General features: G+C 36.3%; 1 protein-coding gene and 1 long non-coding RNA gene across 5 annotated transcripts; both read left to right on the top strand.

Annotated features, from left to right (window-relative positions):
* The first annotated feature begins 213 nt into the window (after positions 1–213).
* Positions 214–4,417, top strand: LOC104886685 (uncharacterized). Of its 3 annotated transcripts, XM_010671159.4 has the most exons (3): positions 214–469; positions 967–1,106; positions 3,868–4,417. In XM_010671159.4, exons 2-3 carry the CDS (start codon positions 968–970, stop codon positions 4,104–4,106), a joined length of 378 nt encoding a protein of 125 aa, XP_010669461.1. In that variant the 5' UTR covers positions 214–469; position 967; the 3' UTR covers positions 4,107–4,417. The 3 variants fall into 3 exon arrangements, 1 of the variants encoding a protein (XP_010669461.1); XR_007271302.2 differs by lacking the exons at positions 214–469; positions 967–1,106 and adding an exon at positions 2,422–2,754 and having other exon boundaries at positions 3,868–4,007; XR_007271303.2 differs by lacking the exons at positions 214–469; positions 967–1,106; positions 3,868–4,417 and adding exons at positions 2,422–2,754; positions 3,431–3,785.
* Positions 2,416–2,849, top strand: LOC125494986 (uncharacterized). 2 transcript variants are annotated; one of them, XR_007271304.2, is made up of 2 exons: positions 2,416–2,498; positions 2,672–2,849. It is a non-coding gene; the product is annotated as an uncharacterized LOC125494986 (long non-coding RNA). The 2 variants fall into 2 exon arrangements; XR_007271305.2 differs by having other exon boundaries at positions 2,431–2,450.
* Positions 4,418–13,384: the final 8,967 nt, after the last annotated feature.

The following is a 13,384-nucleotide window of genomic DNA, read 5'->3' as shown; positions in this document are numbered from 1 at the left end:
GTTTGGTTAAGTGATATGAACTTCATCAACAAAATTAGCTAGTCCAAAAAACATGTCTAATATTCAAATTTTACCTTTATTTATGTTTAAAAAAATTATAAATTACTTCATGTTTAAAAAAAAAAGTGAGGCAGGTATCGCTTCCATAAATGTGCTGGTAACACAGGTAGGAACTAGCCAAATAGGAAGTATTTCGTTTCCTGGTTCGACCTGCCCAACCGCAACTCCGCAAGTTGCATATCATGCAACGGAATTATAAAAACGGAAGTTTCTGGAAACAACTTTACAAACACTTCTCTCTATTTCTTTCGTTCTAGAGACGTCCATTCATAAAGTATCATAACCTTCCCTATTTGTGAATTGTGATACCCCATTTTCTCTCTCCTACTAACTACTCTTCTCTTCCTCCATTATTGCTCTACATCATCATCCATTACCATCATCATCTGCAAGCTTTTACTCGCATTAGGTACGCAAAATTCCGCTACTTCTTTTTTCAATTTTCTTTTACACAATCGAATCTTTTAAAATCTCCTTTTTTTTGTGCGTAAATTGACAGCAATGTGTTACAGCATTACGCCATTACCACTTGAGTAATTACATGTCTTAACATGAATCAAATTCGATCATATGTTATGAATTTTGCGAATTTGGCTTTGATTGCGTTCCTAGGGTTTCGTGCATGATATTTTTTTTGTGTTTTTAATAGGATTTAGTTGTTGATTGTTGAGATTTGGACTTTCTTCTGCTGATTGATTTCTGTATATGAAATTGCATTAACTTGAAAATTTTTGCACTAAGATCATGTCTTCAAAAAATCGAATTTTGGAATTAGAGGGAATTCGAATTAATTGATTTACTGTCTACTATTGTGATAGATTTGAGATGCTCAAACAATTGTACTTGATTATTGTTGAGACATTGATGCAGCTTTGATTTACGGTTTTCTGCATTTGGAATGTTTAGGATGTCGGAATTCGAAAATGTTATCACTGGAAAGTTGAGGTTAAAGGGCAAAGCGCTTGATGTGAAAGCGGGTGGGATTATGAAGAAAAAGAAACATAAAAAGCATTATCAACATTTTTTCACTGAAAATAACTCTTCAGGTTTGTTATTTTTATAAATTGATGTTCTTTCGTCTTCATTTATTTGTGTGTTTTTGTACGTATGCATACAAGTCACCATTGTCAATTGTTCGGTTTAATCTTGTAAATGAATCAGTCAAGCATCTATTAGATTATATCTCTCTGTACTCTTGGTGTCAAGGAAAAAGGAGTGTGTGGGTGTGTTTGTGTGTGGACTGTGGAGTGCGGACTTTGAAGCTAGAACGGTTCTTAACAGTACTTTTTAGCTAGTTGCATATGAGGGTGAAGAGATAAGATCATGAATTTTGTACGCGATCTTGCTGCGAAACCCAAGTGGTATCACTTGAGGCGTTTTTATCTCACACGAGGTGAAATTCATGGTTCATCCTACACTGGATTACTTGTTCTGAAATTCCAATCAACAATGTCCCTAATAATTGTGTGGTATATGGCAAGTTACTACTTTGCTAAGAATTCACATGACTGGGCAGATTTGATTGGAAATGAATATGATAGAAAAGTAATGATGAAGATAGATGAATTGGAATTGCAGCAAATTAGAGGATTAAACAAGCATTCGAGTGACTTGATCACTCTCAAGAGCTAATGAAAACTGGTGGAAACTCTCATTATTTTTATGATGATCCCCTCTCTCCCTACTTTCCTTATTTATGAATTCTGACTCACTTTTCCCTCTCTCTTTCCTGTAATCAACTCCCATCCTTCTTCCTCGAGCTACCCTTATGAAACTGATAATGTGATGTCTAGACTATGCTTCCCAATTAGGCCAGTTCATTGTGTACTTAGTTACTTACACAATAATTTATCCGATTCGAAATTAAGGAATAAGGTAGATTAAGAAGATTCATCTTGCGCCTTGGGCGAAAAAGGAGAGATGCAAATATTTTTAACTACATGTATCATTCACCTTCAAAACAAATTGTCTTTCTGCTTTTGATTATAAGGCATTTTAGCTAAAAAAGTATTGTTTCACAATATAAGGCATAGTAGAATACCATTCATGCAATATTAAATGCCACTTTATACTATCAAGGTAAGATCGATATATAATTTAATGTCAACTAATATCAATAATGCAAACTTAGCTAAAGTTAACCAAATGCCTAATCAGCTTAAAAGTGGTTGACACGCCTTTAATTTTGAAACGAAGGGAGCACGTAGATGTAGTCTTTTTAGACGTAGGGTTCCGCTTTATGCTGTACATTGATTTATTTGAATTCTTTGATGATCATGTTCTTTTCTTTTCTTTTATATTGTCAATTTTTTGTTGTTGTTGTCGTTCACTTCTAAAGCATTACTGTGTTATTAGGATTGAAGTGAAGATTGAAGAAAGAGCAAAAGCAGGTCTAGGAAGAAATTCAATTATCCCTCGCAATTAAGCATACCACTAAAGTATTTCCATATTTCCTTCACCAATACCCTTTTAATGCTATCCCGACTTCCCAGAACAAGCACCTATATGCTGCAGCTCAATATCAAATAAGCATGCAACAAGTTGGTGCTTCCATTTATTCATGTCCTTGATCTATTGAAACCCTTTTTGCATTGGCTATGGCGCTATGCAGTTGAAATTAGGTACCTTGGTGACCAGTGTGGCAATGTGGCCCATATTCCCTTCTTGCCCCCAGCAACCCACTACTTCTGTTAGGTTTGCATGTGTCTCAACTGTTATCTCATTTCTATGTTATTGAACTTTTACGCAGTTTACTTCAACTCATGAATTTTCCAATGCTGTTTCTTTTTTATGCTCTTGCTACTGGGAAATTTCAGGATTCAGATTTACTAAGCTGACATCTCGACAATGTAACTGTAGATATGATTCTAGATTAAAAACAAGAAAATCAAATAGTCTATTCTTGCTCTGTTCTTGTTATCTTTCCCCAGGTACTATGTCTCCATTTTGTGTAGGTTGTAATTTGCCCTTTGTCTTAGCTGGAATTGTTAAATGTTAATAGAGCGTTGCCCTGTTCTGTGGATCTGTAATTAATAGGTTTACTTTTCTGGTGAGAGACAAAAGTCGAAACAAGTTCGATGTAGGTACATTGGGTCATTTTACTACAAAGCCTACATTAATAATATTGTTCTTGGTTGCCAAAGAAGTTATCCTTATCAGGATTTTAAATTTTCTAAATTTCTTTTTAGTAAGGAAGGTAGTCATACTTCAAAATTCAGAGTTTGAAAAAAAGACTTCTTAGTTTAACCATTGTTGCATGTTTGTTGGTGGTGTGGTGGTGGTTATGTTATTACAAGTATTTTGAATTTCAAGTATGCTAACCAAAGAAATGATAGTCTCAAATTACCTACTCACATTTTCTTTTCAATAGGGACTAGGGCTCAATGCTAGCCACACAACTCTGTACCTGTCGAAATTATTATCTCCCCTTAAACTCTGTTTTGGGATCGAAGCCAAGCAGTCCCTCTTTCTTTGTTGACAAATTATATCAGTAGAGGCTATATACTTGCAATTTTTGGGTTAGAACATCTTGGCTCTTCGTAGATGTTACTTAGCTCAAAGCTAAGTAGGAGTTCGCTCCTTTGTTTTCGTTCACCGCTCGACATTTATGTTTGCAGACGTTCCAAAATTATTTTTGTTGGCTGTTTATGATTTGGCAGTTTATAATATTGTACAATACTCAGATAATATTATGAAAAAAGGTGATAGTAAAGAAATTTGCTTGATGTTTGTGGTATAGTTATAGTAGTACTGTATTATGGCTGCATAAAAGGGCTCAAGATGGAAACAAAGTGGTGATTATGACAGGTATTGTAGAGAGGAGGAATACTGAGAACAATGCGCACGGTGGTTATGAAGTGGCTACTAAATATGATGAACGACTCACACCAGCTGAGAGACGGTACCTAGAGCAGTGGAAGCAACTTGAAGCGAGACGGCTGCTCAAGAGTGCTAAGGATTCACACCGAGATAGAGTTCAAAAATTTAATGAGTATCTGGCAAACTTAAGTGAGCACTATGATATTCCAAAAGTAGGACCTGGTTAAGTTGTGTATCTAACATGGTCTAGAATTCTATTGATCATTATTATTTGATTTCGAAAACTGATAGGTCTGATCAAGATTTTGATGGCAGGATACAAAATCCTGCCATATGCATCTTTCTAAAAAATCAAGTCCAGATTTTGTACTAGACAGTGGACATGTTGAAAAGGTGTAGCCAATTGTTGTTAGCCTTGTGATAGATAGTGGTAGAATATCCTGTGTTAAAGCCTTAGTGGACACTTTTCACATTATTTGTCCTATTTCTGCTCATCATTCTGTTATTTTTGGCGGTAAATCTAGTTGATTACATACTACATCTATAAGTAGATCCAATACGACAATCTGGTTCGGACCTAACTTGAAACAAGTGGGTTATGGTTGGGATCTTTGACCCATTTTAGTAAATGAATTGCCACGATTAATCCATTTAATTAAACATGTTACGTTCAGCTTGTTATTTTCAATCCAAAAATGATTCGGTTCGACCTTATTAACTTATACATATAGAAAACTTTCGAAAATATATTGATAAATCTAAAATTTGGTTAAGAAAAAGTAAAATGTGAAATTCGTCATAATGTTTTGTAATTCAAAGTTATTATTGAAAACCAAAAAAAAATTGGTTGTGATTCAAGCATACAAAACCCAAATACTCAGCAACAAGCTGGTACTAGAGGGAGAGCAGAAAAACACAAGACATCACACTAATAGCATGTGTCTATCCTCATCTTTACATCTAGCTGCCACTCTAAACAGAATATCTTTATATTTTTTGTCAGGCTGCATAAGAGTGTTTCAGAATGTTGTTTGATTTCTCTGGTGCCACAACATATAAACTGCCTCAGTGAACATCATAACATAAATTCTTGCTCTTCGAGATTTACTGTGAGCCTTTCTACATGCTTCTTGTAATTCCATATTGAATCTTTGTCCTCTTTTGTGAATATGAAGAATTCTAAGCAGCTGACTCCACACTGTATTAGTATACTGACATTCAAAGAACAAATGCTCAATTGTTTCATTTTTATCATCACAAAGCTTGCACATAGGGTTGCATTGAATGTGCCATTTCAGTAACCTGTCTGTAGTTGCCAACCTTTGTTGAGCTGCTAACCATAGAATAAACACACTTCTAGGTGAAGCTTTGTTGTCCTTAATCACCCTTCTCCAAAAATAACTCTTTCATTAACTACCTTCATTCTAAGATAAGCTTTATGGATGCTAAAGCTTCCATTCACTATCATTGCCTGCCATCCTTAATAAGCCTGAACATGATCTCTGGTTTCCAGCACTTTCTTAAGAATCCAAGAGGTGTTGTTGCTTACAACAACTGTGTCTGCAGTTTGTCTTTTTATGTAATAGGTATGGATCCATTGAACCCACAACTTCTCTCTTTTAAACGAGATAGCCCATAGGAGCTTCATGATTGCTGCTTGATTCTAGACTTTCATATCAATCAAGTTCCACTCTCCTGCACTTTTGCTATTAAATAACTTCTCCCATGCTACTGGAGATTTTTTTCGAAGGAACCACTGCACCAGTCCAGAGGAACTTCCTCCAAACTCCTTCAACAACCTTAATGATCTTCTTTGAGAGGGGGGAAATGTGGCCCTAATAATTCTGCATGCTACTTAGAATAGTTCTAATTAGCTGCAATCTCCCAAGGATAGAAGGCTAGCCATCCACCCTTAGGCTCGTTCAGTAATCTTCTCCACTAAAGGTTTACACTGAGTGAAGTTGAGTTTTTTTGAAGCTAATGGGACTCCCAGGTACTTGAAGGGGAGTTGCCCAATTGGCATATGAATAAGCTCAGCAAGCATTACCTTCTCCTCCTCAGACACCCTAGCCATGTAAATGTAGCTTTTTTCCACACTTGCTTCAAGCCCTGAAGCTGAAGAAAACTTATGAAATGCAGCCATAATCTTGGATATTGAACTATATGATCTGCCCTTGCAAGTAATAGCATATCATCTGCAAACATCATGTGTGTGAGATTTATCTTTTCACACTTAAGGTGAAAATTAAAATCAGGATTCAAGTGAAGCTCATCTAGGCATCTACTCAAATATTCCATGCTAAGAGCAAACAAAAATGGAGAGAGTGGATCCCCCTGTCTAACTCCCCTCTTAGCTTGAAAAGGATCTGCAAGGATGCCATTTATCAACATAGAATAGCTAACACTTCTCACACAAGCCATAGTCCACTGAATGTATTAATCAGGGAACCCCAGTTCATATAACATTTTCTCTAGGAAGCACCATTCAACGGAATCATAAGCCTTCTTAACGTCTACCTTGATTAGGCATCTAGGAGACATATGCTTTCTATTGTAGCCTTTGATCAGCTCAGTAGCAAGTAATATGTTATTTACAATGTGTCTTCCTGGTATAAAACCAGATTGAGCTGAATTCACAACTTCATTAATCACCTTGCCCATTCTTTGTGTTAAAATCTTGGAGATGATTTTATACATAACTGTGCAACAGGCTATTGGCCTATAATCCTTAGCATGAATAATATTAGCCTTCTTAGGAATCAAAGTTATAACTGTGGTATTCACCGGCCAATGCAGAAATGCTTTTTGGAAAAACTCTTGCACTGCCAAATACATATCTTCTTTAATGAAGCTCCAACATTTCTTAAAGAACACTGAGTTAAACCCATCAATCCTAGGAGCTTTAGCATCATCAATACTAAACAGAGTTGCATTTATCTCTTCTCTTGTAACAGTTGTTATTAGAGCATCACAAGCTTCTCTACTCAACTGTTTGCCTGCTCTCATGATTTGGATATCAATACCAGGTAACTCACTGGCTCTTGTACCTAGTAAACCTTTGAAGAACCCTACAACTTCCTCCTGAATATCTTCTGGCTTTGTTAAATTTTCACCATGAGCATTCTGAATTTGAGTGATCTTGTTCTTTGCTTTCCTTGCTTTCATAGCAGAAAAGAAGAACTTAGAATTTGAATCACCCAGCCCTGAGTTAACCAAGTAATTCTTGATTTTTGCCTTAGAATACTCTCTTCAACCCGAGACCAGTATCTAAGCTTCTTTCCATTCATATTCCTTCTCTTGTTTTTGTAATCTGGAGTTAGTATTGAGGTCAGGCAATGCTTGCACATTAGCTAACTTCCTCCTTAGCTCCTCAATTTTGCAATAAGCCTGAGACTGGGACTTATGCAGCTGCTTCAGAGCATGCTTAACTTTTTTCAGCTTAAGCCAAATACTCTTCATTTTAAACTCATCATTCACACTATTCCAAGCAACCTGAACAACATCTTCAAAGTTGTCATGCTCACACAATATGTTCAGAAACTTAAAAGGCCTTCCTCCTTGAATAATATGTGGATTCATATTAAACACCATAAGGCTGTGGTCTAAAACTCCATTAGCTTTGTAGTTCACTACCACATCAGTATATTTATCAAGCCTAGCTTGATTCACCAGGGCTTTGTCTATCCTACTAGCAATTCTAGTTTGACCTTCCCCTCTGTTACTCCAGGAATAATAGACCCCTGCAGTAGGAGCTTCCATTACTCTAGCCTCACCCACAGAACTTTCAAAATCTTGAGTCTCAGTGACACTAATTGGATTACCATTAATCTTGTCACTAGAATGCATAACTGCATTAAAATCCCCTATAATCATGACTAGATTATTAAGGTCTTCTAACACATCCAGCAAGCCCTTCCACAAGTCCTTTCTATCTCCTATAGTGTGCAAGCCATACACAACTATAAGACTAAAGTCAATTGTACCTTCAAAATTACTTACCTTACAAGCCATCAACTGTTCTGCTTGCTTAATAATCTGCACCTTTATTTCCCCAGGTTTCCAGCCAATCCATATCCTTCCTCTGGGAGTGAAGGAATAATTGCAACACTAAGTGCACTCAACCCCAAACTTTTTTTGAATTTTTAGAGCATTATGAGATCTAACTCTAGTCTCTAGTAAACCACACAGATCCACCTTCTCCTGTTTCAGAAAAATTTTAACTTCTTTTATTTTGTAGGGATCATTCATCCCTCTGATATTCCATGAAGTTATTATCATTAGGATAGATCAGGGTTTGGCCCCTTAGCGCCCCCAAGTTTACCTGAGTCTTTACTTCCACTTTGATTTGCATAATTCACCACCTTTGCTGTCTGATAGGTCACTTGTTTCCCCTTATCTTTCGATTTTCTAGTGACCACTTTCCACACTTAGCTTCTTCTTCTTCAGTCTTCATTTGTTGACTAGGTGAGGCTACTGGAGTAGCAAGTGCTTCAGCCCTTAGATCTACCACAATGATAGGATCACTAGGAGGCCTAGGATCTACTGGCAAGGTGGGATCACCAGAGCCTGGAGCTACAATAACTTGCTTCCCAGTTGGCCTTGGCATCCATTTCTGAACTATCTTCTTACTTCATCATAAGGATCTATTTATCACAATTATGCTCAATACTCTGGCATTTCATACAATAAGGTGAAGCCCAATCATAACTAACATTTTGTGTAAAGATATTCCCATTAGGATCTGCAATTTTAACTTCCTTTGGCATATCTTTTGTCACATCCATCTCTATAAGGATTCTAGCATAAGAAACCCTAAGTGTAGTTGATGTACACTCATCTGCATAAAGAGGAACCCCCAAAAGACTCCCTATTCTACTTAGAGAGTTTTCACTCCAACAATTCAAGGGGAGATTAGCCAACTTCACCCAGATAGGAACCACTTTTAAGGCTTCAGAATGGAAGTTAAAAGTGGAAGACCATTGCTTCACAATCATTGGTTTTCCATAAAACATATGAGGGCCAGAGTACAAGATTGAATATCTAGCCTCTCTGGATTGCATTTTTACAACAAAATAACCCTCATCATGTTTAAACATGGTGTGTTCTTCTGGCAGCTGCCACTGAACTTTAAGAAACGATTTTACTGCAGTAAGAGTAGGATTTTGCCCCCACAATGTAGACTATCAATGAATTATTCCAGATATCATTCATTTTCTCTACTTCAGCTTGTTCTAGTTTGGCTGTAGGACAACCTTCCACAATAACAGGAGCTAAAAATTTGAGACCCATACCTTTGCTTGAGATTCTACTCTGGCTTGTGAATATTTTCCATTGTTCAGCTGAATCTTTACTTCCTCCACCACCTTCTTTAGGATTCTCCTTGTTTTCAGGTACAATCGCTTCTTGGATTACAGAGCTTAGGTTACCCTCAGTTACTGCTCCATTGATATTCTCTTTACTTGATTCTCCCACTCTCAAACTACTCTTAGATGATTCACTATCTTTTCCTGGTTCCAGCGAGCTGTTTGCCGGCACTGAAGCCTTCTTCTTCCTCCCCATTAGGCGCCGGAGCGCACGATAGTAAACACCCTTATCGTGCACCAGTGAGCGTTGCTAGAGAGAAAAAAGTTAGCTTTATCATCCTGTTCATGTGGCTTGTTGGTCATGTTATGTGTTCAAATTCGTCATAATTATTTTAAGAAACTCTAAATATAAATACTTTTCAATAGATAACTTGCTCATTTAGCTTTTTAGGAAAATATATACTTTTTAATATAATTTATGATTAAATGGGTTTAAAGGATTATACAAGTAACACGTTTATTAAATAGGTCGGATCAAAATTGAATTTTTGAACCCGTTTATAGATGAGTTAGGTTTGGATCACTAATAGAATAAACGCTATTTGTTGCAGTTAAAAAGTGGCATATTGCTGCGGTTTTGGGCGCGCAGCAATTAAGAGGGCAGCAATAGGTTTTAATTATATTGCTGCGGTTTTAAACCGCAGCAATATTATAATTTTTTATCTAGTTAACACGTAATATTGCTACGGTTTTTAGGGCAAACCGCAGCAATACACGCTATTTTATAATAAATAAATAACATATTGCTGCGCGTTTTTTAACAAAAAACCGCAGCAATATGTACAGGTATAGGTAAAAAAAAAATTCCTTTTTTTGCATTTTGCGATTAAATTTGAAAATGAAAAAAATCCTATTAGAAAAACAACATTTTTTCACATACACTAACATTGACAGCTTAGTTACAATGACTAATTACTAAAAAAATAAGAAACTGAAAAATAAAAAAATCTTAAAACAAAAAATCTACTGATCTAAAATAACAAAAAATACAAACCAAAAAATAAGTGTTAAACTTGTTATGAACAACACTATGGAAGCTAAAGAACAAGAGTTATGAAACCCTAAGAAACAAAAAGAATAAGTGTTGAAACTATAAAAATCAAACAAATCCTAAAACAAAATCTACAGATCTAAATTATACAACCTAATGAACAGAAATTCGAAATATGAACACAAAAATCTACATATCTAAAAAAACAAAAATAACGAAAAAAAAGGAAAAAAAAAGCAGATTTAATTCACGAGCACCGGTGTTGACAGTCACGAAATCGGAGCACGACTGCACGAGCGAACGAACTCGAGTGAGATCTGAAGCGAGCACCGGTGTTGCGACGACCGGTGTTGGATCACGAGTGCAAACGACGACCGGAGGGAGGAACGAACACGAGTGAGAGAGGATGCGAAGTGAAGCGAACGAGTGAATAACGAGTGATGAAGCGACGACCGGTGTTGGATCAGAGAGTGAGGAATGAGCGACGAAGCTTACCGGAGAATAATGACGACCGGTGTTAGATCGGAGGGAGGAACGAACACGAGTGAGAGAGAATGAGAGATTGAGAGCAGAGAGAGAGAGAGAGGGTTGAAGAGAGGCGGTTTTGAGAGCAGTGTGAGAGAGAGGCGTGTGGTGATAAAGAAAAACCCTAAGTAATAAAAGCACGTCTTTTATACCGGTTTATAATATATTTACATGATATTGTTGCGGTTCTTTCAAAGAACCGCAGCAATATATTAAAATATTAATTTTAATATTGTTTTCTCATATTGCTGCTGTTTTTTACCAAAACCGCAGCAATATTTCGGTCAAAAAGTCAACTTTTTCTTCAAAAATTTTCATGTTGATACAATATTGTTGCGGTTTTAGGCCAAAACCGGAGCAATATCTTTAATTTATATTTATCTTTTCTTTTCACGTGCTATATTGCTGCGTATGAGTAAAACCGCAACAATACCACCGCAGCAAATAGCATTTATTCTACTAGTGGATTGAGGAATTTTTGGCTCATTTATTATCGAACACAAACCTGATTCAACCCGATGAGCCTTGTTGTATATCTCTCAACAATAAGTTCGGAGATCAAGTTTCTATAGTTCGAGATATTGTGGTTGTTGCTTTTGAGCTAGTAGTCACAAATCATAGTGATTGTGGTTATTGAAGATAAGGTATATGGATGAAGCTTTGAGGGCCTAATCTTACTTTGTTTTTGAATGACTGGAAGTTTTTTCTTAGAAAAATTTCCAACATGTTAAGGATGTAAACTTTTTTTCTATCTTAAAAGAAATCATGAGCAAACCTTTCAAATTTCATTTTACTAAACACCAACCCTATCATATCTACCACCTAAAAAAAAAATCTTTCAAATTCGGACCTATGTGGTTGCTAAAATCTAACTTTGAGCAGCTCATGTCTTCGAACTGGTTAACAGAAACATTGGAGTTTAATGAAAAAATCAAAACAATTTCGAAAGTTATGTGGGAGTGGGACTGGTCCAAGGAATCTTTTAGTAACATTTTTAATAAGAAAAAAATCCCTCCTCGCTCGAACTCAAGGAATTCAGAGAGCCATTGATAGAGATTCTAGAAAAGCATATCTCCTAGACCTAGAGGAACTCTTAAACAAAGAACTAGATGCAATTTTAGACCGAGAAGAATGCTATTAGAGTACTAGAGCTAGAACTAATTGGTTAATGTAGAAAGATAGGAGTACAAAGTTTTTTCACACCACGTCAACCATTAGGAAAAAGAGAAATAAAATTAACTTTCTAAAAGAAGATTGCGGTAGAGAATTGTGGATCAAAATATCAAACACCATTTTTAAATTCTTTGTTATCCTCTTTAGCACAGAATTTTTGAACCCCAAGATACCCCCCATTCAGTAGAAGGTCGCATAGATTGCTCTAACCCCCCCCCCCCCTCCTCTGGAGGAACGAAATTACAGAAGCATTTTTCTTGATTGAGAGCCTCAAAGCCCCAGGGAAAGATGGTATTCACGCTATGTTCGTACAAAAATTTTGACTATGAAATTAGATTATTCTCTCATGGTTAAAAATGTATTCACTTCAGACAAGATGCCAAAGGACATCAACCAAACCATTGTAGTGTTTATCCCAAAAATCCAACACCTTGAAAAAGTAAACTATTTTAGACCAATAAGTCTAGTGAACTCGAGTTACAAAATCATCACCAAAATCCTAGTCAGAAGACTCGGAAACTCCCTTTCAAAAAATATCTTCCCAAACCAAAATAGTTTCATCCATGGAAAAGGTACGGAGGTCAATTTTATTATAATGGCTTATGAAATTCTACATTTCGTGAACAAAAGAAAAGGGAAAAAAGGTCTTTTTGCTATCAAAATAGATCTGGAAAAAGCTTATGACAGACTAGAGTGAACCTTTATTAGAAATTCTCTTTTAGAGTTTGGCCTAAACGAGAATTCTACCAGACTTTAAATGGAGTGCATCACCACAGCTTCTACCTCAATCCTAATAAACGATCACACATCCTCGGAGTTCCTCCCTTCTAGGGGTATTAGACAGGGAGATCCACTCTCTCCATACATCTTTATCATCCGTATTAGACTAAGAGTGGGAAAACGGAAATTTCACACCAAATGTTTGCAAACTACTTAATTCTATCTGGGGAAACCTCTCTAGGTACCCTTAAAGTTGTAATGACCACTCTTAAAACCTTCTTCGAAGAGTCAGGCCAAAAAATGAATAAAGACAAGAGTAAAATTTACTTCTCATCTAATACCTCTTATGACATAAGAGATGAGTTTGAGCAAGAACTAGAAGTTTCTTCCGCTAAAGATCTAGGGACTTACCTAGGATTTTCTCTTTCTCAGAAAAGACCCTCCTTTAACAAGCTCATGCCCATTTTGGACAAATTCTTTTAAAAAAACATACTTCTTGGAAAATGAATAGTCTCTCCAAACTGGCATAATACTAATAATTTCTTCTACCCTTCAAGCCTTACCAAGATACTTCATACAAGGGATCCAATTTCCAAAAAAAACTTCTTTCTAAAATGGATAGCATCTCGACCAAATTCTTTTGGGGTCACTTTAATAAAAATAGGGGTATTACCTGACTCTCTTGGGATAAGTTTTGCTTACAAAAAGAAAAGGGGGATTTAGGGTTCCATAA

Source organism: Beta vulgaris, chromosome 2 (assembly GCF_026745355.1).
Source record: "Beta vulgaris subsp. vulgaris cultivar EL10 chromosome 2, EL10.2, whole genome shotgun sequence".
Lineage (NCBI taxonomy): Eukaryota > Viridiplantae > Streptophyta > Magnoliopsida > Caryophyllales > Amaranthaceae > Beta > Beta vulgaris.
This window is presented reverse-complemented; position numbering and strand designations above follow the sequence as displayed.

Coding starts and splice junctions, on each gene's coding strand:
- LOC104886685 (XM_010671159.4), top strand. CDS start 968: ATGTCGGAATTCGAAAATGTTATCACTGGAAAGTTGAGGTTAAAGGGC. Junction 1,107..3,867: donor CACTGAAAATAACTCTTCAG/GTTTGTTATTTT, acceptor TGATTATGACAG/GTATTGTAGAGAGGAGGAAT.